Here is a 25,098-nt window from a genome sequence, read left to right as displayed (position 1 = left end):
TTGAAGGGAATTAAAAGGCTGACTTTTAAAAATGGTAGACTTGAACATCTTATAATATTCTTACTGTAATGATGGATGACATGTCTGATCTTGGAGAAAGTTGTGCCCCTCTTCTGCTGCCTACAGCTGTGATCAGTGGGTCACAAAAATGCAGGTGAGACTAGGATGGAATAAGGAAGTTTTCTTCCATTCTCAGGAATAAATGCTCTTAATCAGAGATTTTCACTATCATCTTCCAGTCCCATAAGGAAATATGCCAATTACCTGGACTTCAGGAAGGAAACTGGATGGAATGCTTTTTCTCTGTTAGTTGCTACCTGTCTTAATTCTCTGATTTGAGTTAGTATACAGTGGCTCTAACCAACGTATGACTTAGTACTGCAAAAGCCTTCACTAAGAACACTTCAGCTATGTACACACACTTCATGTGAGAGTATGGGTTGAAAAAGCAAGAAAGAAAATAAAGAACAGGACTCACTATATGCTTTAGGATTTACAGCCCAAACAGTCTACAAATAATTCTATCGGTGATTATCCTTGGGGTTTTTGACCCAAGTAGAGAGTTCAGCCTCACACCTGTGATGCTGCTTTTGGCTCCTGCTGGCTGACTGCAGCTGTGAAACACTAAAATTAGTTAAAGTAAGGCTGGTAAGACCTTAATAGCCAGCCATCAGAGCAGCAAATGCACTCCCCAGATCAAGCTAGGGAAAAGTAGTAGCTGGTAATTCCCATCTTATATTTAAACCATTATTTTGAGTAGGAAATGTTCTCTGTCCCTTTTAGCAAAGCCACAGCCACACTGCATTATGTGGTTGACTGTAATTCCATGCACTAAATGATTTTGAACTTGTGCAGCATAGCCAGAGAAATGCACAATGAAGCAGAAGGGAAAATGAGAAAGGAAATTTAAATACTTTAAAATCTATAGCATTTCATCATTTCCAGAACAGATAACCACAGATAAGGAATCCTATTTCATGGCTAAAAAAGATATAAATCAGATAGGGACCCAAGCATTCTGCAAGAACACCATGCTTATCTAGATTGACCATCTGGTAAATATATTTCTATCAGTAGCAAATAAGATAGAAGTATCTGTATTGCTAAAAGTGATCTCCAGTATCCAACCCCTACAGGCTTGGTACAGAATCCACACTCCCATTAAGCCCTTGGGTTGGCCCAGTACACAGAAGAAAAATAAGACAGACATTTCACAGTGCAATGGGAAGCTTAGTTTGCTGAGGAGGAAGCTGGCAAACTAGCCCCTAGGAAATACAAAAGCTGGCATGCTGTTTAATTAGGAGACTGGGACTATCAATTTTGATGTTTCTAATTTATTTTGCGCATTTAGTACTTGTTTGTTTTTAAACCATTTCAGAAGGGAAAAAAAACCCTGAGATGAAGCTTGACATCTTTAACAGTTGTAAAGAAAATATAAACATTTAACAACTGCTGGTTAAAGATATTTCCCACTTTAAGATGATAAGAAAGTATTCTGTGAAATAAAGCATTTAGCTTTCAAATGGGTAAAATGGGATTCCATTTCATCTCAGTCTGGAACTTTCATCCTAGCACTCATGGTAATTTAGCTAGGCTGGTTTTTGTATGAAGGGCTCTACTTACTTTTAGAGTAAGAGAATATGGTATAACACTACTCACACAATCCTTGATCCTAATGTTCTTCAGAATGTCCTGTACCTATGCTTGGTACGATTATGATACTAGCAATATGGGTTTCCATAACCCTCTCTGAAACTGTTCTGAGTGTATCTTGGTATGTAATAGTTAATTATTTGTCCTGTTTTTTTAGAAGCAAACATTAGCCTTTGATACAAATCAGAGAGGGTGGCTGGGGAAATACATTTGCTGAAAGGAGAATTAAGCTCATTGTCTATAAATCAAAATGGAAAGAGATCTCCCAGATGTGTACTTACCATTCACTAACTGCCAGCACAGATCTGGTTCAAAATGTGAAAGAAACCAGATTCTGCCTTTGTCCTACAATTTCTTCCCTCTCAAATTTCTATAACCCAGTACACTGAATACACTTACGAGCCTAATATGCCAGAGAAAAAAGATTCAAGGCTCTTACTCAGGTTCTAAGTAATTTTCACATCGATTTTAAAAACAATAACAGTATTAGTAATGGCACATTCGTTCTTGCTAAAAGCAAAGACATAATCAGTTGCCCTTTACAACATTTTTTTTGACTCATAACAACATTATGTGCTATTGCTTCAAAAAGCTGGATGAGTATGGACTGGAGTGTGCCTTAAGGTTCAGTGATGCTGCAGTCTGGAATCCCTCATGAGTCTTGAGAAACTTCATGAAAAGCAGAACAGCTTCACTACTAAACAGTCAAGTGCTGCCTGATTATACTAAAGCATTCACTCTTCTGAGGTAATAGTTTTGAAGTGCTTTAGGGCATGGGAGAGAATCTGGCTACACAGGAGAAACCACTGGGCTACTGGATAAAAAGGAGCCAGGGGGAGAAAGGCACAAACCAAAACTCTCTTCCCCATGTTCTCATTCCTGTGTCTTCTCTAACCTGAAAGGAAAAATTGAACTTTATTTTTAGGGAAGAGAGATGTTAAATCTTCCTCCATTAGTGCTCCAGATATTAAGGCAAAGGTGCAGGATCAACAGGGTGGAGGTAACTTTCTTATTTTCTCTGAGATGCCAACTCAAAACACATCCCTTTCCTCAGCATTTCTCTTGGTTGCTTCACACTATATTCATTGCTGTGAAAACCACACAGTAAAACATCCCCAGCAGATCACAGAATCTGCTCGAAACTTGCAGAATCTTAACAGGCAATCCAAGCCTAATTCCCAACATTGATTTTTCCCCAAGTCCTCAAACATATGCAGTTACCTCACTGTCTGAAACTCAGGACTCCTGCCACACTAGAAATTGTAACATGAATTTCCATCCAAGATACTGCCTTACTTTCTTAAGGGAGCTCGTTCCATGATCTTGAGCTAGTTATGCCTGGTCAGAGCAAGAAGGCATGTCAGTGGCACAAAGCCCAGAGCTTCCTTCTTTACATGTTCCCACAAAGTACTTAGGTCCTTGGCTCAGATCTCAGTCCCTGCTGGATTTAGAGACAAGTGCATCCTAACCAACAGTGCAGGAAACTCTCAGTCACTGATATGTCGGTATGGTTTTGCTCTCACAGATGTTTATTTTTAAAGCAGGCACTCTGTGTCAGTTTCTAATTTCTAAAGGGAAGACTTTCCCCACTGAGTTATCCAATTATGTGTAGAGTCACTGGCATAAAGGGGTGGCTGAGTTCCAAACCATCTAGTAAGCCCAAATATACCCTACCAGTAAAAATGCATTGAAGAAAGACATAGACATATCCACTCACATCTTACCAGAGTGCTGAAGAACTCACATCACCCAGTCACCTAAGGACAAACCTTTTTGGGGCATGATACATCATTGCCTTCCAAGATTTCAACCAGATTCTGTGTAAAGAACCAGGCCAGCAGCTTTGCACAGGTACAAGATATGGGAATGTGCAGATGCATGTGTGGGTAGTTGATTCCTTGAGCAGTGAGAAGACACCAAAATACATTTTAAAGCCTGAATCAGTGATAGCGAATGAGTGCTAAAAGTTTCTCAGTAACTCAAAGCTTCTCCTGTAAAAGCACCATTAAAATTGAAGGATACTTTCTCAGCAATTGCCCAAAGAACTAACTAGAATGAAAAAATAAAAGCTATCCTCCCACTAGTAATCATCTTTTCCAAGCTGCTTAAAGACACTGGTTGGGGAACTCATATTTTGCAGCTTTAGATGCACCTGTTCTGCAAATGAATAAACATATCTTTCAAGTAATTAATTTCCATACTAGTTAAAAACCAAAACAAAACACCAAATAAAATAATCTTCAGCCTCATTCCAAATGAATTATAGTTCTATTTTCAGCACAGTATTTACCTTTACATAGTAATTTCACTAATCTCGATTCAGTGGGTGATTAGGACAGCAGAGAATCTGCCTGGGATTTCTCTGTGGTTGCACACCAAATATGCCTGCCTGACCTAAATGGCAGGAATGTTAATGCCATTTTAAATGGACAAGTCCTTAAATGATTCAGCTTAACGGCTGCTTTACTGAAAGCTTTGTTTGCAAAAAAGTCAAGCCCATTTCTTATGCATAAACCATCATTTATGTTTTGGTCTTCTAACCAATGCCTGCAAATTGGCAGGCCCACCCCATACAGTTCCAAAAATGTCCTTCTCTGTCCTTAGGGCATCTTCCAGTGGGAGCTCTCTTCCTGCTGTCACCACCTTTTTCACAGCCCGAACGACAGGGGCCGGACCCTCTGTGTACTGACTCAGCCAGGCGCGGGCCTCTCCCAGCGCTCTGCTTTCATCGGCGGAGGGCAGGGTGAGCTCGGCGAGCCCCAGGCCCAGCGCTCTCTCGGGGCCCACCCGCGCAGCGCCGCCCAGCAGCTGCAGCGCTGCCCCGCTGCCCACGATCCGCACCAGCCGGGCACCGCCTCCCCAGCCTGGCACCAGGCCCATGTGCTTGTGGACAAACCGAATCTCACTTCCAGGCGTCATCAACCTGTCAATGAAGAACACACAGAGGTCAATCCATGCATGCACTGCCTTTTGTTTTCAGCTCGATAGCCCCTAATTTTCTATTTTCTCCTCCCCTCTGCTTCCAGAGGTGGATACAACTTGACAGCGTGCTCATTACAGCTGGAGCTGGAGTATCTCAATTTTTACATCACATGGTGTCCTAACTGCAGCTTTCGGCCCTTCTCAAAATTAGATACAGATGCTGCTACAAGTAAAGATTCTTAGTGCCCATACTGATACATCTAGTCCGTTCTAAAAAAGTGTTGAAAACAGAGCTGCAGAGGACATGTTACATTTATTTACAGAGCCACACGGCCTTGCTAATTCATCCATAAACCAAACGGGTATTGGGTAAAACCCAAGCGAACTAACGTACAAAACATTTCTCAAGAGGGTAGATGTGGTCGTAGTGCTGATCTGAACTGGGGAGGTTCTGTCAGCACCATGGTGATTACAGCATGGGTGGGGTTTTTTGGTTCTGTATTTTAGAGATCCATGTGAGTTTGATTTCTAATTGCTCATTACAGAAAGGGAAATCAGGATGGATGCTCAACTTCTGTCTCACACTGCACAATAGAATTGCTTTCTATTTATGTCTGCAGTGTGTAATAGGATTGCTCCTCTCTACAAGGTAAGTAATATTCCTCTTTCCAAAGATGTCACATCTTTCTTTTCTATGCTTCTTTTCTCACCTCCTTTACTTAAGAACTCATCCTAGGGCTCATTAAGCTATCTCCCCGGAGGAGCTCTGCTGCAGCAGATTGTTCTGTCTTCACACAGTGGTCACACTGACACACGTGAGGTTAATGGAAAAAACCTCTAGAAATAGAAACACACAGAAAAGATGTACAGAAACAGACCAGTGCTTGCTCTTTCTCAAAGTGATGTTCAGCAGTGTGTTTGCTTGCTGCTGATTGTAAGGCAAAGGATGGGAATTACATTTGTGAAGTAGATTAGCTTCTACTTCAAGCACTAATTGGCTTTTTGAAGACAAATCTTGTAATACTGATGTCTACACACAAGTCTATTTCCTAACCCCATGCAGTTTTTGATAGTGAAAATACCGAGCTGAGCAGCTTTGAAAGGGGAAAGAAAAGGAAAATGCAATTACTTCTAGGAACTCACTGTTCTCACATCTGCTTAGTTATTGTTAATTGTACATTTGCTTGGTTGCCTTATTCTTAACCGAGCACCATCAGCATTCATGCCACACTGTACAGCATCAGAATTGAAGAGCTTACGCTTTATCCCAGATCCAGCACAATGCACAAAAGCAACAGCTGACAGGCCAGATTGCATGAAAGCCTTTTTGTAGAGATAACAGGGGAAGGTTGTGTGACAAAAGGAAGAAAGCAGAGTATTGCAGGGGAGGAAAGGCTTTAAGCTAACATTATCAAGTGCTTCCAGACCCAGCAAATCCCAGGGAGCTCAGGTCTCTTTTCTCAAAAGAATGATTTTGCAAGTATTCCAGAACTCCTTTACTGGCTCAGCTTACTCTGCAATTTGCTCACACCCAGTGTCTTACTGGAAAAGCACTAATGAAAGCATTATTAAGGATTTAATTCTAGCTGTGCTGAGCAATGTCAGGCACTAGAAAAGAAAGGGTCATAGGCAGGTGTGCATCTGATGCTAGACAACCTGTAGGACAGCCACCACAGGTCAGGGAGGCCAAGTTGCACTTGTACCTTGAATCTGAGATTGTTTCAGACAATGTTTAGTATGTGGGAAGGGCTCTGTTTCCCTGAAGTCTTCACTCCCGTCAGAGAAAACTGAACCAAACACAATGAAAGTAAACCACTGACAGCTTAACTCACAGAGAGACTGTGAGGCTGCAGCTTCCAGAACCTCACTGGGATTCACCTCTTCCCACAAGGCTCCTTTGAACAAGCTCCACAGAAAATACTGTGATAAGTGGTAGTCAGTGGAAGGTGTAACTGCAGTATTGGACTGCCTTCAGGCTTATGAAAGGTATTTTTGTTTTTTCAGACTTTTCAACAATGAATCCTCTCCTGAAGTCACACCATTACAGAAAGCAGCCATCATACTCTCTGTTAGATTTATCACTCACTTGCAGTCCCCATGCCCCAGGAAGCAATGGAGACCTGAGCTCATGTCTGAAGAGGAGGAAGCAGCTGCCAAGCCAGCCTGGGATCAGCCTCTGAACACCACCAGCTGCAGCCTCACATACATATTTCCCCTTTTATTGTATGAAAGGAATTGAGTCTACCTTCTGAGACATGACAGATCTGATCTCCCATTAAAAGAATTTATGTAAGAAAGGCACATCAAGCATTACTTAACATAAAGAGGCAGACAGGAAAAAGCTGGAAAGACCACAGCACTATTGCGGAGCTGTTTATACGTTATTCAACTAGTACTGGCCCTGCCTGAGACAGAGTAGCAGATGAATACAAAATTAACCCTGATTTCAACACTATGCCCGTTTTTGTTTTTCATATTGAAGGAATTAAAATCTGGGTCCCCTGTATCACAAGGGAAGGTCACATTGCTAAACTCCTACACATATGCCTTCCCTGCCCTAATAAAGAAAATCTGTTGCATGACAGTACTGAAAAAAATATTTATTCAATGTAATTAATGTACAAAGTGTCAGAAGACCTTACAGTAAGCAGGGGAACATCCTTCAGAAATGTGAAGGGTAGCAAAATCCTCACAATTTAAGTTGGAAATAAGAGGTTAAGGTGATTTAAGCCCCAAAGTGCAGTTGAAACCTTCTTTGAGAACCTTTTATTTCCATGTTACAAACACTACAACCCCCCTAGGAAGAAAGTACAGTCACCATGGGCCACATCCAATTTTGCATTAGTCATCTAAAGCAAACGAGCTACAGCAAATGTTGCTGCTGTACATTTTAAAATGTTCTCAGCTGCACTAAATGTTACAAATCCTCCCCCTTTGATCTGAGGATTTCTCCATTCTGTGACATCTCATTGCACCCACAAACAACTGACTGTCACATCGCATCTCATCACATCATTGGCAATGCACGTGAGAAGAAACCTTGCTTGTCATTAACATTGCAGCCTAACAAATCCCACCCTTATAAAGGTGCACTTGCTCCCCAAAGGCAGCACTTCTGTGAGCTAACAGCTATGCTTTCCTTTGCTAAAGTATTTCCCAGCTACTTGAAGCCACAGCATATACAATAAAAGCTGAAAATGCAAACAAAAATATACTTTCTCAATTTTTCATACCTGCTTATTATAAATATTAATGTTACTGAGCAGTTCCTTGGCATAACTAAGATTATATTAAGATCTGTGCTGGCCCTTACCTCATCATTTCCTGGACTTCAAGGTTTGAGTTATATTCAGCATTTTGACAAGGCAAAGGTATTAGTCAAGTTTACTAGGGAGGGACAGATACCATCCTCTATTTTATGCTTTATAAAAGCTCCTACATCTATGCTTTTGAAAGCCACTATAGGGAAAAAAGACATCTAAAACATTATATGTGTTGTCAGCAACCTGAATTTTGCTCCCATTCCCTGCTTAACTCCCAGTGTCACATAAGGACATAGCTCCTGACTTCCCATCCTCCCCTTTTAGCTGGCGTGGACTGGCACTCCACGGAGGGAGGCAGCTGGCATCACCCAGTGCAGCACCTGGTCCCCAGCTATGACTGTGCCCTGACACGGCAGCCAGAACTGCAGGAGATGACTTTTATCTCCCCCACAAATACTTTGGCATCCTGCTCTCAAACCACCAATATTAATATAAGTAATAAACAGAGCTTGTGTCTTAGGGTGACAGAAAGTTCGCTCACCAAATCTGCTACTTTCTTTCATAAATTTCATTTATGCCTATCTGCAAGGTGATTGAATCAACACAAAATGGAAACTTCTCCAAAAACAAGAGTCAAAGGCCTTGGGATACAATTAAAAGACATCCATGATTTTAGCATGCTGTAGAGCAAAAGTTACAGAAGTAATAATAAATCTTCAAGAAGAACTACATATTTTGCAAAACATAGATGCAGGATACCCAGACAGATAAAAAACAATGTCTGTGGTCAGCCACACACCCACTTTGGCACAGGGAGATGGGAAGTGGGGGTTATGGTCAGTTCATCAAGTGCTGTTTCTGCCACTGCTCAGGGAGAGGACTCCTTCCTCTGCTCCAAGGTGGGGCCCCTCACACACAGACAGTTCTCTGCAAACTTCTCCAGTGTGATTCACTCTTCCACAGGATGCTGTTCAAGAGCAGTCTGTTCCAGTGTGGGTCCACAAGTCCTACCAGAAAACCTGCTCCAGCATGGGCTCCTCTCTCCACAGGTGTACAGGTGCCTGCAGGACCCTGCTCCAGCATGAGCCTCTCGCAGGTTCACAACCCTCTCTTAGGGATTCACCTGTTCTGATGTGGGTCTTCTCCAGGGGCTGCAGGTAGAGCTTTGCATCCCCATGGTCCTCCATGGGCTACAGGGGCACAGCTGCCTCACCATGGTCTGAAGAGGAGTCTCAGCTCTGGCACCTGAAGCACTTCCTTCCCTCTTCCTCCTCCTTCTGCACTGACCTTGGTGTCTGCAGGGCAGTTCCTCTGACATGTTCTCACCCTGCTCTTTTCTGGCCACCATTTCAACTGTACAGTAACTTTTCTCTCCTTTTCAGATATGCTATCACAGAGGCATTACTATCATTCCTGTTTGGCTCAGCCTTGGCCAGCAGCATGTCCTTCTTGGAGCCAGCTGGCATTGGCTCTATCCAACATGGGGGAAGATTCTGGCAGCTTCTCATAGAAGTTGTTACCTACAGCTACCCCTGTAGCCCCCCTGCTACCAAAACCTGGCTGTATGAAACCAAAATATCACCGAAACCACATGCACAACTATTGCAGGCACAGGAAAAGAGAGCTATTAAAGAAAAAAAGGAAACTACCAGGAAAATGGTAACAGAAGGAAGGTTATCAAGAGTCAAACACTTGTTTTAACCAGCAAAGAACAGAAGAACAAAGTTGATGTACAATGCTGCCATACTCTGCCCAACATGTATGCCTTTCTAATACACTCATCAATATGGCATCAGCTTAATTAAACTCTTTTTAAGTAACAACAGTGTTATGCTGACACATGGCCAAAAGAGCTTTTTAAAATACACACTGCTGGGGAGTGCAAGTTAAAGAGTTTGTTGAGAGGTCAGGTATGACATTATCTGCAGATGGTGTTTATCATACAAATTGAACTTCCTTTGCCAGGTGGACATGAAAATTTAATGATCTTGCTGGCAAGTGGACAAAAGCTCATGTGTAACTGGTTTAGGATTTTGTAACTCTTCTTGGTGAGTGCTAGTAGCACAATTCACGACTGCAGCAGCTCTCACATGTATGCTGGACCTTAAGTGAGCAAGAAAGCCAGTCCACTGTCCACTTCTTCCCTGTTTTCCAGTTGCACCTTCTCAACACTAAAAATACAATCCCTGTCCCACCACTTCACTGGCAAATTGCACCTCAATCTCATTCCATTGTCCTCAGCATCCCAGCACACAGACACAGCAGGTCCCAGTATTGATGGTGGGTTCCTGAAGCAAGTGAATGGGACTCAGGCAGAAGTTACACAGGTACTATCTGAAATCTGATCTCAATTCTCTTGCTGAGGCACAAAAAATCCAGCAAAAATAAAGTGTTCTCTTACATACAAAGTGCTGCTGAACATATGCAGTGATGGTATGTTTTTAGTCAATTAAACTGTTACAATACATTAAAACAAAGCAAGAGAGAGTTGTGATTGCTGAATTTGTAGCATCAGAGCAAGAAATAAACTACCTGTTCTTTTATCTGTACAGCAAAACCTTGATTTTGGATTAAACAGAAGTCCTTTATTTCAGGTTGGTTCAGTGCACCACATAAATCAAGTAATCTTTTCTAGGCTGCATTTTAAGCTTCTTAAATAGGAAAAAAAAAGCAGCTTTAAAGTGAATGGCTGAAATGCAATAACTATTTGGATAAGGCAGAAGTGGGTAGTTGGATGTGAAAGCAATTCCATAAGAGAGAAACATCACGTTTGCTGTAAATGCACCCAGATAATTCTGTATCTTCAGTTCCTTGGCTCAGGCAGGGATACTAAGGGATGATGCCACGGGCAAGTGGTAGCTCTGAAAGCTGGACCATAAGGAGCAATTAATTGGGACTGCAAATGCTGTCAGCCTGAGGTCTGGGCAAAGATAATCACAAAGATAAGCAGTCAAGCACTGTGGAATTTCACACTACTTTAAATAGTTCATGTAGCACATATCAAGCGGTTTGGAATCCTCCAAGCTCACTGCCTTCTCCAAGTTTTCTTTAGCATGTCATTTGGATTTGCAAGGTTTAACTTGTACCTGGTGCTCAATCCACCTTTGGTATCTGTCCAAATCTCAGAGTCAGAAAGATACACCAGATATCATGCACCTTCCCATTTAATATGTCCTATACCTCTTCTCCCCACCATGGAAAGACAGATATTAAAGCATGTGTAAGAAACTACAGAACTTCCTTAGCAATAAGATACAAATTCTTCACGCATTATAAATGAATGCTCCTTGGCAATTGCTGCAAAACCAATCCTTACCTTCTCCAGAATGTTTTACAACAGACGTAATTCCTGAGTACAACCTTGAAAACACTATCTGAATATGAACTACTGCATTGATATTTTCACAAAGCCACAGAAAGCCTGAAATGACTACAGGTAAGGCTACAGTCTGTGCCTGCAGAGACCTGACCTGGAAACCTAAACACCAAAAAGTTAATTACATGACAACATTGTGTTCTGGTAGTGACATCTTGTCTTCTGTAAGTCTTGTTCAATATTCCAATACACAAGCCTTCCACAGTTATTACAGAAACCCATTTAAAACAACAAATGTATGAACCAGTCATTTTTTTTCACTAAAAATAAATTTTGAAGGAGCAAGGTACTGTGGGAAGAATATTCAGCAGAAGAAATATGCAGTACTACACTAAAATAATTTAACCAGTCAGCAAAGTTGCTGATTAGCAGCTTCCAGTCCTTACTTCAATTTTCATGACAGATGTTTTGAGAATTAGACCCTTAAGAATAAGACAGCCTCCTCCAAAAAGCAAGCTGGGACTAAATGATCCCTCTCTGCCTATCCAGTGGAGTGTCTTGGCAGCCTCTTTATCACTACACCATCAAATAATTATCTAGATACTCTGTGAGGGGATTATCTACACAAAATGGCTACAGATTTTTCTGGAAGTCATATTACTACACCCTCTTACCAAAAAACCCACCCTAGTTCTCTAAAAATGTTAACAAGTGGATTAATCCTGAGAAGGGTTAGTAATAATTTCACTTATCTTTCAATCTCACTTGATTAATTAGATAGGCTTTAAAGAATCAAAAAGACACAGATTAAACATTTAATCAAAAACTCCTTGCTAATTCGATTTAGCAGATTTTTGAACTGGAGCAATGCACTGAATATTGGCAAGCCATAATAGTTACATGCTTTCCCAACACAGCTTGCTAGTATTAATTCCCTCTGCATCTCTCCCATATCTTCTTTCTCACTGAGAGCTTCTCATGTTCCTGTCCTATGCAGAGAAATAATAAGGCAATTAGATATTGCAGCAGTTGCTACTTCAGACCTGCAACAGCACGAATGAGACTTCCAAAGTGAAAATACTGTAAAACTGATGAAAGTACAGATTTATATTACATGCTTGTGGTGATGGTCTATGCAGACCACTATGGCATCATAAAAGCAAACCCTCCCAAATGTTTGCTCTTTCTGAAAGTCCTTTAGTCACAGATATTCACCTGACAGATGACTAAATGGTAACTACTAAAGAACATAAAAATGAAGACAAAATAGTTTAAAGATAGTCTGGGGGAACTGCATGCCTTATGCTTATCTTAGATACAGTTGCTAAAAGATGCCCTGCAATTCTAAGTTTCAATAGGCTAAAAGAAGACTGTGCAAACTAATAATCTTTCCTGTTTATCAGCTTTAATCCATAACCTTTTCTACAAGAAAGCAATGGAAAGAAGTAGGTCCAGCTACTATTTTAACAAGCCCATCAGAAAGTCACCCCACTCAAATCCTTTCCCTTGATTTAAAAACACTCCACCAATTAAAATCACAAAACAGTATATCTTCTTTATTTGAGGTTTAAATAAATTTAAATGATCCCCAAGAAGCAAAACAACAAAAAAAATCCTATCAAGCCTCCCAAGCACAGAGTGTTCTAGGCACACTCTAAATCGCAATGTCAAAGGAGTAGGCTTGATGCCATCCTAAGAAATTTCACCAACACAAAAGCTTGCTTTTCTCACAGCTTTTCTCAAATTGCTTTACAGAGCCTGTATGGACTTTTATTTTTAGTTACTGAATTATTTTGTAACACTCTTGGTGCATCCATTTTCCCCCCGCTCACCACAAAAGCTAAGAATCAAACTTTACATTAAGTAGCCCAGAAAAATCTCTCGTGTCTCCCTAGCACATACTGCCTTTACCCCCTACCTTTGCTGTCCTCCAGTCAGACTTTCCAACTCTAAGGATCAGGATAAAAATCAGATCAAGTAAACAGACTCCTAATTACAGAAGTATTTTTATAAAATAAGAGTTAATATTCTTCTGAGTTGCCTGGGAAACCTGAGGGCACTTCCCAGAGGGAAGCAAGGGGACCTAAACAATGAGAATTGCATTCTTCAAAGGAGACCTTAAACCAGCCATTTTTAATGTAATTCTATCACGCTTTCTCACATCACCCAGAGTCAAATGAAATGCAGAAGAATGAATGACAAAGTCACACTTTCATGTATAAGCCCAAAAGATCTGGCTGATGCTAAAGTTCTGAAAAGAGGAGTCCTGAATCTGAAAAATGGAATATGTAGCAACATCAAGGGTTGGAGGAAGAGTTGGAACACTGGGATATCAGGGCAGAAATTGCTAAATGGACATAAGCCATTTTAAGAGGAATGTGGTCTCTAGGAATAAACAGGAATTTAAAGTGTGGATAACCACCACCTATTGCCCAAATATTGGGATATTCAATGTAAGAGGAGCCTCCAAAACCTACAAAGTCAACTCAAAAGGGCTGCAAGACTATCAATTCTAAAGGAAGCCATTCCAGGGAGGAAGCACAAAAAATACACTGTTACTAGAAAAAGATCCCTTGGATAACCAGAATTAAATAATAATAGACAGACACAGAGAACTGCATGTCCCTGAAAAAAGAGCATCTCATCAGAAGCAAAGTCTGTACTGACAAAAATCAAGGAAAGAGAAAAGAAAAATCCTATCAGCGGCATGAAGGAGCTCAGTAAGGCAGCAGAGAAGACCCTCTGGGAGAGTGCCCTGGCAAGACCCAGATTAAAACTGGTCTAGACATGATTGTGTAAGAACAACCAGAGAAGTAAAATAGGGTCTATTCCTTAAACACTTCCCTGATCTAAGGAGAGGGGCTAAAAAAAGGCCAGAAAGATCATTAGTTTGAGAGAGGGATAATAAAAAGAATGAAATACAGGGAAAGACTGCTGCTAATACCTTGCTAGGCGAGTAGCACGGTCTCAATCAAGACAAGGTAGGTAAGGTCCCCCCAAAGTCTCCTGCAGGTCATGTCTGCTGTCACACAGGCTGCCATCCACACAGACTTTCAATCTCATTCTGGACCCGATCTCCCAAGAGTCAGGTACAGATGGAGGCTCACACAGCAGACCTTGATTAGGGGGTTTCAATTGAATTTGTTACCTCAGGCTTGACACTTTCTCACCCATGGCTTCACAGAAGCCAGAGAGAAAAAAGCATGCCATGAAAAGCTACATTTCTTCTAAAAGGGATAAATGAAGCTGGGTATTGGAAACTGCAGAAAGACATTTTCTGCAGCAGGAATGAAAAATTGAATTAGACAGCAGATCACAAGGCAAGAAATAAGGGCCCAAAAAAAGCATGACTGATTAAACTCCACTAGCAGTATTAAAAGAAGTAAGATGAGCTTTTTTATTTTGTTTTCCTCTTCCCAGTCATTTTTCAATAAACTGACAGGAAAGAAAATTATTTGGCCAAACCACCAGGTGAATCTGCCCCATATTCTAAGATGACACTTCTTTAGGCTCCCATGCAATGCCCACAGGTTCCATCCCCACCACAGTGCTGGGGGTGGGCAGCACCATGCAGGAGGACTTGGTGGAGATGGGGATAGGGCTGGCCAGAGGGCTCATGCAGCCAGGCCCTGTGTGCTGCACACACACACACTTCTCAATCTGCAGTGTGACATAAACGCTGTGTGAGCCAAACATCAATCCCTGTTTCCATCTTGTGCCTAAGCATCCAAGTGAGCTGTGTAGTTTCAGAAAACAGCAGGAAAAGTAAATTAAAAGGTCTTTCTTAGGCAGGAGAGACAAATCTTTCCAATTACACAGACAGCAATAAAGACTGCCCTGTCCACAGGTGCTGCCTTGGACCTGGGCAACACCCCCTGTGTGCACACTGGCGAGGAGCAGCATGGGTTTACAAAGGCTTGTTGAACACACACAGGGCTCAGATCACAATTTAAGAACACATAGAGCCTTGAGAATAAAACAGATAGTTACACTGGGGAGCTCTAATTCCCCTGAAGTGTGCAGTATAAACTCTAAAAATGGCATGAATCACCCAGAGCCATAAAGTTGGACTGATGTCCCATCATTCAAGAGGCAGTGCCTGGATCCTCCTTACTACCTGCAGATGACAACAGCAATCCATGGGCTACTGCCCTATTTCTCCTCCCCTGTTAATGACCAATATCTCATTAACACTCTCTTCTAATACCCAGTTATGACTACATTTGAATTACCCTGGTGTCAGTGGGTCCCAGGTACCTCAGTTACCATACAATTATTTTCAGAGCAGTTTTCATCTTGTCATAGCACTTGGGCCTTACCCATGAAGCAGGTTTAAGCTATTCTTTAGAGGCTGCCAAAGTCTCTGTACACAAGTGAGTGAATGCCAAAATAATGCTCACAGAAATATTACTCATGCTAGAAATCTGAAATGTTACATGAGTCTTTCCTTCCTAAAAAAGAAACTAGAGCTATTTGGATTCTGTTCAAGCAAACATTTTCAACAACAGATATGCCTTTTAGACTAAAGTAAAAATTTCTGTCAGGAAAGATCCAGTGATATTTTACCAGATTCTCTGATGAAAAAGACCACCTGGAGGCAAAGGTGTTTGATTATAAATTTTTAGTCAAATTTAAATGACAGTATTCCACTAGAAATTAAAAAGTGGAGCTTTTTTCAAAGAGGAAAGATTATTTTCTAAAATTATGTGCACACTTTCATGCAGCATATGCAAACCATGTTTATAACTTAGGCTTCCCACATCTTTATTTTCATCATGTATGTTTAACAAAACCATAGAGTGCAGAAAAAAATTCTCCCAGACCAAATTCATGAGTCTCTTAAGGCAGGAACATTTCAATCACATTTTCTGCTAATCTCTACTGCTGATACACAAAGGAGAGGAGGAGCTTCCCAACAGTGGCTGAGCTTGGCATCTAAAATGTCAAAAAACACAAGGATCACCTCAGCTGCCTGAATTCAGCTGACTGGAAAGGAACAGCATTTCTTGACATCAGTCATGAGAGATGCAACCTTCAAGCTGTTCTAATACTTTATGATGGATTTGATGTATCAGGTTTCTGCAACTCACAGCACTAAAGAACTTAAAATACAACGTAACATCACACTAGCAACCCTTCACAAGACACAGGATAACAAGACACGCTTTGAAATTCAGCTCTCTCTGCACACAGTGCTGCATTTGCACTTCCTACACAATTTCTGACTAAAGCAAAGAGAGAGATCACATACTTAGTTGAAATCACTGGTGATTCAATTATAATGGAATGTTGCCACTTTGTCAGGATACCATGTTAATTTCAAACAAAAAAATACTGACTGTTGTGGTTTGGGTTTTTTAAATTATCGCAGTGACTGTGACCTAAGTTCTCCAGATATGATACACGTCTTCAGAGATTTGTTTGGGAGAGAGGGGAAGAGCGCAATGATATAACTCAAAAAGGCAAAAATGAGATAGATAATTTATTGACACAGGGATCTGCTGCTTCTCCTCTTTACTTTTTAATATAGAGTATTAATTATACTGATCTCAAACCAACTTCAGATCACTGATGCCATGTTCAGACTACCTGGACTAGAAGCAGGCAAATTTTCAGCAAACTGTAACAAATCCCACAGATATGCCTAAGAGTGTGACCAATTATTGCCAAAATTATAATTTCCCCTACTATGTTTTTATTTCTAATCATTGTCTCTTTCACACATATGCAAATCCATGCTGATTTAAATTATTGGCATTTCCTCAGTCTATATATTTGCTTTTTGTTTATGAATATGAATCATTAGAACACAAAACAGGACTGGAATATAACACCTAATAACAGACCATGGACACAGCAGAAGTTCTTATACACACAACTTTAAGCAAAATAGGAATCTATTTAACATAAGAATTTACTATTTGATTTATTCTTACTGAGACTTCCAAGTCACAACAGAGTAATTAATTTCTTACTGACTAGAGAATCCAGGAAGTAGGAAGCTGAAGCCACCAAGGTTAACAAGTTCAAGCAGTTTACAGACTTGTTTCATACAATTTTGCATAAATCTGGAAGGAAGAGGAACACAGAGGTCCAGCCTGCAGGGCTCCAAGTCTTCACTAAGACCTTGGGTTGCTTTGGATCAGAGACAAAAATAAAACCGGAGGCTAAAGAGGAAGACTGGAAATTGCAATTTTGAAGGCAATGTTTACAGTGAAAGTAGGTTGAGATCTATACAACGCCTGCTTACACCCAGGGAAATGGAGTTATTTTGGGAACATGGGCCATTTCAATGCACAGTAACCCTGATGTGGATGATTGCCCTTCAGAGATCTACAAGGTTAACTATACTGCTCCTTGGAGTGATACAGAGAGGAAGAGTTCTTTCTTGTAGTCCTTCAATAGCACATGACAGGGCTGAAATATGAAAGAGCTAAGAAGGAGTCAGGAAGACATTCTCTGGAAGCTGATCCAGTGCAAAATTAGGCACTTGAAAGCTGTGGCTTCAAGGGAAACTGAGGGTATTTAACATCTCCCTTGAGCCAAAAGGAGTAGATTGTATTCTCACCCCCTGGGTTCTTTGCCATCTCCTAGAGACTTAACTCCTCCCTTACACTGGCTCCAGCCAATATTATATGACCTTACAAGTCACTCTAGTTAACTTCAAAACAGAAAAATCCAGGCTTCCTGTTACTTTTCAGTGAGATAATTGACTCATACAGGCATCTTCACTGGTGCTTGGCAAACCAGAGGTAAGAAGTGAGCTGAGAATATGTAACAGGGACACCCTCGTCCCATATCCAAGGAAGCTGTTCAGACACTGTCCTCATGAAGCCACAGCTCAGTATAACCTCACCTCAAAACCAACAGACTGGAATATATAAGTGCTTCTCACACTTTATATCATCAAATTTGTGGAGCTATCTGATAATATCTATATATATATAAATAGTAGTGAAGATCAGAAATTATGCATCAAACTCAAAAATCTCAAAGGCCAGTTTACCCCTACTGAGAATTAGTCACTTTGCAGATGAAAGCAGAATGGAGAATTCCAGTGCATTTGTACTCTTTTCCTCAAATTCTTTGACACTTAAATACTTCTCTATGATGAATTAACAGCTCAGGGTATCAGCAAGTATCAGAATGGGTCTAGACCTATATTCTCTAAAATATGCCTTATCTAAGTTTTCCATTATCTGGACTATCTCTGTTTATTATTATCATGCAGTACATTTTATCAGCTGCAGGCAGGACTGTTCAACAGAAAGGATGTAAGATTGCATGGTACAAGTGGTCTAAAACATAGACACATGCTGATAAGAAAAAATTCACTTACCCAGGATAAGATAGTTTTGCCTCCCAAAGGCAAAAAAAAACCCCAACAACTAACCAAACCCAAAACAAATTTAAAAACCTAGAATGAAGTAAATCCCTGCAAAAAGACAACTTCAGAAAGAAAGCATCAACTCAAATTCATGCTTTGCTGATGTTATTTAAATTTCTACTAAAATCAAACAGTGGTAAATTTTAATTGTAGACTACATCTACAAATCCTCTTCCTGAAAGAATGTAAACACACAAAATTCAATCCCAAATGAAAATTGGTAAAAGACCCCCAACAGCAGCCCATAAATACAAGGCAAATAACGCAAGCTCTTGAGCCCATTTCTGGCAGTGCTTAACTTAACCAGATGTCAAATGTACCATGTCAAAAATAAAAACAGCCTTCTTAAAGGTAGGCAATGTGAGACTTTTAAAATCATAAGCAGACACTTGTAGTAACAAACCCCCAGGGCTCTAAAAGTGGGAAGTGATGTAGAACTGCACTGGAATTCTAAAATTGCCAACTGATTTGCAGGAGATTTTAAATACACACACACACACACACACACACATATATATATACACATATACATATGAGACCAAAATTTATATAGTTTAGAATAGTGATCTATGCCACACAGCAAGCACTTGAAGGTGTGAGAATGTGGTGTCCCACCCTTAAGGAGAAGGGAGACCCAAGATTCATAGATGCTTGTGGTTGAAAGGAATGGCAAAAGTCAGAGGTTCTGCAAAAGCTTATAGAGTTTTATTAATAATTTACACACTTGGCAAGGACATTGTTATTCAAGTCCCTGACTTCCCAGCATAAGCATATAGCACTGGGTTTTGGATAAGGGGTAGAGTGAAAGGGAAGAGAGAGACAGATATGAATTAAAGAGTGTGAGAGAGAAAGGAAGGAAGAAAGAGAATTAGAGAGATCACCTGTTCTAGCCCCAGCACTGATCCAGCTGGAGTATCCAGGGCCCTGGGCCGCACACATGCCCAGGCTTTGTGGGGATACCTTCTTATAGATATGTTAACCCTGTTCTGGAGGTAAGCTTCTCACTTTCTATGCAAATTAGTTATCATGCACAGTTCTTTCTTCTAGATCTTTCTGGAAATAGGTTGGAGGCTTTAAGGGTCTTTGATGGTCATAATCTGTAGTGCATGTCCATTTCTCAATCTCATTGCTGCACTTGCCCTGTACTGTGTTGTGCTTATTCTGTTGCGCCAGAACAAAGACATCTGTCCCAGAAAAGTGCTGCTCTAACTCTATATGGGCCTCTTCTCCACCCACATCCTGTTCTTTCTCACAGTGTGTTATTACCAACAATTCTTGGTTGGTTCCATGGATATCCAGCTATCAGTTTTTGAACCACACACATTTAAGTCCCTTATCTTTTAGGCTTCTACAGAGAAACCACTCAGATTTGGCTACTGACTCTTCTCTGATGATATGTAGCAATGTTACAGTCATATGAATGAAAAGTGCTTTGTGAGCCTGGACTCTGCAATAATTCATGAATATGTGAACCCCATGTTGCTACATCCTATCAGGCTCTACCCAATAAAAAATGTTACTATGTCCTGAAGCACCCTTATTTCAAACAGTGGTATCTTGTGCACCTAAATGTTCCTCCTGATAAAATTAAAAGCACAAGTCCTTGTACAGAGTAAAAGATTTCCAAAGAAGCTCATGTGCTGTGCTCTGATGTTCTGAAACCTATTTTTGAAAAAGTTTACAGCAGAAAACGAAAGTCTTTATGGCTTCCTCCACTTCTCCTTTTTGAAAGGTGAAACAACTGAAAAGTTGGTCATAGTGTAGCTACATCTATGCAGAGACTAGATTATCTTCTGTTGCTTTGACTTCCTATATGTTGCATTTAATGCTCTAAATACAACTTGTAGAATCAAATAAACATAAATTATCACAGGAACACACACACCAAAAGCTATTTAATAACATTTCATTTCTTCTCTTACTAAGTGTTTCATGGAACATATTTAACACTTTAAAATGTAATACTAAGCATGCCTACATATTTCACAGAAATACAGAAAACACACTGCTAAAATGAAAGAAGGCCAATTTGATAAATACAATATTATTAGCATTAGCTAATAGTTAGCTCAGCACTTATAACAGTAATGAAACTGGCCCTTTGCAATTTAACTGTGCAACATCAACTACAGCTGAAGAAACTATAGTTCATGAATTTATTTTCTAAAGAAGAAAAGGAAATCACTACTGTCTCTATCTACAAGCCCATTCTGAGATCAATGATATGAGAAATGGGCAGTTTTCCATCTCTGCACTCTCAACCTCTGCCTCAAGACACCAACTTTTAAATTTGATTTACATGGCAGGGACACAGACACACCTCTACTTGGACTGCAGCAGCATTAGAGAGGAAAAAAGAGGTAGGGGGAAAGAGACTCTGTGTCTCAGAAGCACTCAGATACAATGGAAGTCCATTTGCCAGGCGAGGTAGGACCAAATTTTTGTGTGTAGAAGACCTACACAGACATTGTCCCAGCGAGATTTCTCAAAGGCACCAACAAGCAATAGAAGACAAGACAGCTCAGAATTCAAAGTTAGTTATTCTGGCTATTATCTGGTAGCGCATTGCAGTGACTGCACTCAGAGATTATTGTGATCTGCTAATTGCACAAAAGGATTAATTACTAACTGTCTCTTGCCCGTATCTGTCAGCTTATTGTCCAACAATCCAAGACCATTCCTGTTTTCCTGTCCAAAGTCCTCAACCAATCCTGCCAAATCTGCTCTCCTTGCCTTGGCACATTGTGTAAGTACAAGACACATTTCAAGTTTCTGCATAAAGGAACCCAAAGCAGACACATCAATTATTTGTGAAATTCCATCAGTAAATCCGACATCACATTCACTTCTGCACTTTACTGAAATGGCTACAGTGTCATGCAGAGCTGTAAAATACATTAACATCTGGCAGCAGAAAACGCGAGCCACCTTCATGTGCTCAACTGTGGCACATTGAAAAAGTCAGTATTTCTTGAAAATATTACTAAAATGCTTAGCTGTCTGAACAAGTTTCATACTTGCACCCTTCTACATTACCCAGTTTTAATTGAGTAATGTAGTAATAATTGAGATGAATAATTCTAGTGTCAGAAGCTTTATCTTTCCAATTTTCATATCAGAAAAAGTCTGAAAGGAAATAAATTACCTTGCCCTTGTCTGGACTGGTCTGATTTTTTTTTCCTCCAGTAACATGTTTATGATCTTTATAAGGATACTGCTTTTCTGGAGAGCCATACTGCAGCAACACATAAAACAGCTAAGACTGAAGAAGATGTTTGGAGAAAACCTCTTCCTCTAGATTAAAGGTGTCAGATGCTTTCACTTTTTATCATTGTCCTTATTTCAGCAATAAACATGCCGAAGTTCACACAAGCCCCAATCCAATTTAAAAAGAGCCAGCTTAAAACAGACTGAGACAATTAGCCACAAGAACTGCTACAGGAAGAATGTATCAGTAATATCTTAAACCACCTCAGCTATCTTAAAATTGGACTTGTCCACACCTCTACTTTAGTAGAGATATGTATCATGCTGCCAGACCACATTTCAGAGGAGGAACCTAGATCATTTTGGTTTAAGTGAGTTGCTCAAACTATATCAGTATAGTTAATGTAGTACAAAGTGAAAGAGATAAAAATAAGAAAATATTTCAGGCCAAAACCAAGCAGTTTGGTAGTTTAAACAGAGACTGTGAAAAACAGAACTGTATTTGAAAATCTAGAATTAAAAGCAACCACAACAAACTCATTTTTGTTTTTTAAAAATAAAACGTTCAAACAGATTATTCAATGAAGAAAACAAATCTCTGATTTCTGTCTCATGTTCATCTTTTGTCATCTAGTGACTGTGGAAAGAATACCTATTCCACTAATATCTACTTACAGTCCTCAAAAAAACCCTGGAATTTTGTCCACCAGTATCAAAATTCTCAAATTCAAGAGCATTAACAGCACAGAGTATGTTTCTCTGTCTTGTTGCTGTTATTAATTAAGTCCCATTTGCTGCTCCTGAATGGCTGTTATTTAGTTGCACTGGATGGGTGTGTAGAAAGTAATGGAAGATGGATCAACAGCTGTAGTTATTATGAAAATTATGGCACTGCATGAGAGGAATTGCAGCTGCTCAATTCATGCAAATAAGAGCTACTTGATAATGCCTATAATTACACAGCATGTCAAAACAGCATAGCTGGAGTGTAAGTAGAGAGTACATATTTTAAAAAGCCAAAAGATTTCCATTTCATTATATTCCCATTCCCTAAATGCCTATTTAGCGATAACAAGAAACACTTTCTGTCGACAGGCTCACAGATACAGAAAGGTCTGCTGAGTCTCCCAGGTGCATTCTCCTGCCAGCACTGCAGCTGTCAAACACAGAGCCTCTCTGCTATTTGTAACACAGTCTGGACTCACATCACAGCTAGGGCTTCAGCTCACTGTGTGCTGAGCAGAGATGAAGAAAGATCCAGCCACATCTACTTTCAAAGCAAAGGAAGATTGCTTCCAAGTGGCTCAGACAATGCAGATACCATCTCCTCTATCCAAAGCCTGGTCTTGATACCTGGAACAGCACTGTAATATTCTAGTTTACTTTACTTTTGAGTGTACCTTTTTTCAGCTTGTTTGGGGCAATTCCTTTCCCACTTCAGGCACTAAGGCCCTCTTCAAAAGCACATTTCCTTTCCTTAGATGAAAACCTCACTAAAAGCTTCTCATTTTCAGAGATGCTGCCCACTGTGCTTATCCTGCTACATCTGTAGGCTATTTACACATTAGCAATGGTTTATATAAAGTGACATTTTATTACTTTAGTGTCTTCCCATTCCTGTTCTGCCTGTTTAATTAAAGCACTCCTTTTTTTGCCAGTTGTTTCTGCTAACAAATCCCTGCACCTGCATGTAAAAAAAACCAGGGATGAAACCTCATTTGTTTACTCTGCACCTCAAATTCTTGTTTAAACAGCTGCGCAGCACAAAATTACGTTACAAATAATAAACAAAGAACAAGAAATACAAGAGTAATGAACATATTTATTTATTTTTATTTACGACATTCACAAAAAGAGACACAGGGAGATACACAATTTTGCAAGCCTCCTACCTCTCATTCAGGGGTGAGTTGGACACACTTGGTGTGTAGAACAGTCAGTTGCTAAAGTTCCCTACTGCTCTTGTTTTACACAGTGATTCAAACCACATAACCTGACAGAAACCACAACTCTTCCTGTGAAGTCTGATGACAAAATCTTGTTGCAAATGCCTTGGAACCCAGGAAAGTTACTCCTGGTAGAAGTGCTACCTCATGGTACAGTCATTAAATCACTGACTGAACATAACAGCTACACACTTGTCAGCCTTACCTGAAATCACATGCTGTGGTAAGTTCTGCTCCTCCTCCAAAAGCTTTTCCTTGAACTAGTGCAACACTGATCAAAGGCAACCTGCACAAGAGACCTCAGTAAGCAAAATTCATGCTTTTAGCCTTTCAGAAATTAAAAAAAAACAATTCAACAAAACCATTTCTACAGTAAAAGTTGAGAAAAATATACTGTTTCAATTTAATCAAATAACTACATTTTTGTGGGCAATTGGCACAACACCAATTCCACTTATGTCAAAATTACAATTGCATAATTGATACAGAATCCCAGATATTTTAAATGGAATCAAAATAAAGATCATGTACTGAAAAACACATGTTATGAAAAATACCTGCTCTAGAATATATCTAAAACGACTACCTGTGAGGAGTGACAGGATAGCAACACAAGATTCTACTCTATGCCACTGCACCACAGAAAGCAGCAGAAAGACAGAAAGAACTGAAGGGCTGAGTTATCTAAAATTAATGAGATTTGCCATGACAGCTTCAGCAGCTTCTTCAAACAGTGCTACTATCTCAGTCATCAACAAAACTTTTTTTGCAGACAAAACCTTTTGAGGAAAGCAGCAATCTGTTACCTTTGTTGGTGTTGTATTTAATCATGTTCAAGGTATTTAATCATGTTCAAGGTAATTCAAAGGACAGAGGAAAGGAAAAGTTTCCCCACTGCTGATGTGAAATGAATACTAATGAGCAGTGACTTAGGATAAGGCAAGTTCTTTAAGAAATGAAGGCAGCTGGTTACTCACAGAATTTGCACATTAATACAGCTGTTTCATCTTTTACTATGAAGAGACATTTAGCTTTTTGAGCAGTTTACAAACCACATTCAGAAGTCAGCATCCTAATCATAACCACATGTTTGGTTTTAGTTCTCCTTCAACAGAAGCACCAACACTTTCTGACATCCCTTACAAGTTCCCAAGTTCCCTTACAAGCTGCAGCACAGTTCATACAATACATGACACAAGAGAACCCACTGGAAGAGGGCAATGTCATTTTTCCTGTGCTTTATGAGAAAGCAGAAGATGTGGGTCCAAGATTGCTACATCCACACTCTAATCCATTCGAGGCACCTCTCTCAGGATCAGTCAGCCTCAGCTCTGAGGGAGACTAATCCTATCTACAACAGATGTCTCTGGACAGCAGCTCAGTGCTCCCCCTGAACCATGGCTT

General features: G+C 40.1%; 1 protein-coding gene across 2 annotated transcripts in view; it reads right to left on the bottom strand.

The window, feature by feature from the left end:
* Positions 1-1,314: 1,314 nt before the first annotated feature.
* The window catches only part of ECHDC1 (ethylmalonyl-CoA decarboxylase 1), a 42,008-nt gene continuing 18,224 nt past the window's right edge, over positions 1,315-25,098 (bottom strand). For both annotated transcript variants that reach the window (XM_066545766.1, XM_066545768.1), the window contains 2 exons: positions 23,900-23,980; positions 1,315-4,576 (listed from right to left, as the gene is read on the bottom strand). In XM_066545766.1, the coding sequence (XP_066401863.1) occupies positions 4,171-4,576; positions 23,900-23,980 (487 nt within the window). In that variant the 3' untranslated portion in view covers positions 1,315-4,170. The remainder of the gene's footprint in view (positions 4,577-23,899; positions 23,981-25,098) is intronic.

This window comes from Molothrus aeneus, chromosome 3 (assembly GCF_037042795.1).
Source record: "Molothrus aeneus isolate 106 chromosome 3, BPBGC_Maene_1.0, whole genome shotgun sequence".
Classification (NCBI taxonomy): Eukaryota; Metazoa; Chordata; class Aves; order Passeriformes; family Icteridae; genus Molothrus; species Molothrus aeneus.
Note: the sequence above shows the minus strand (reverse complement) of the source record. Positions and strands in the feature narration are given on the sequence as shown.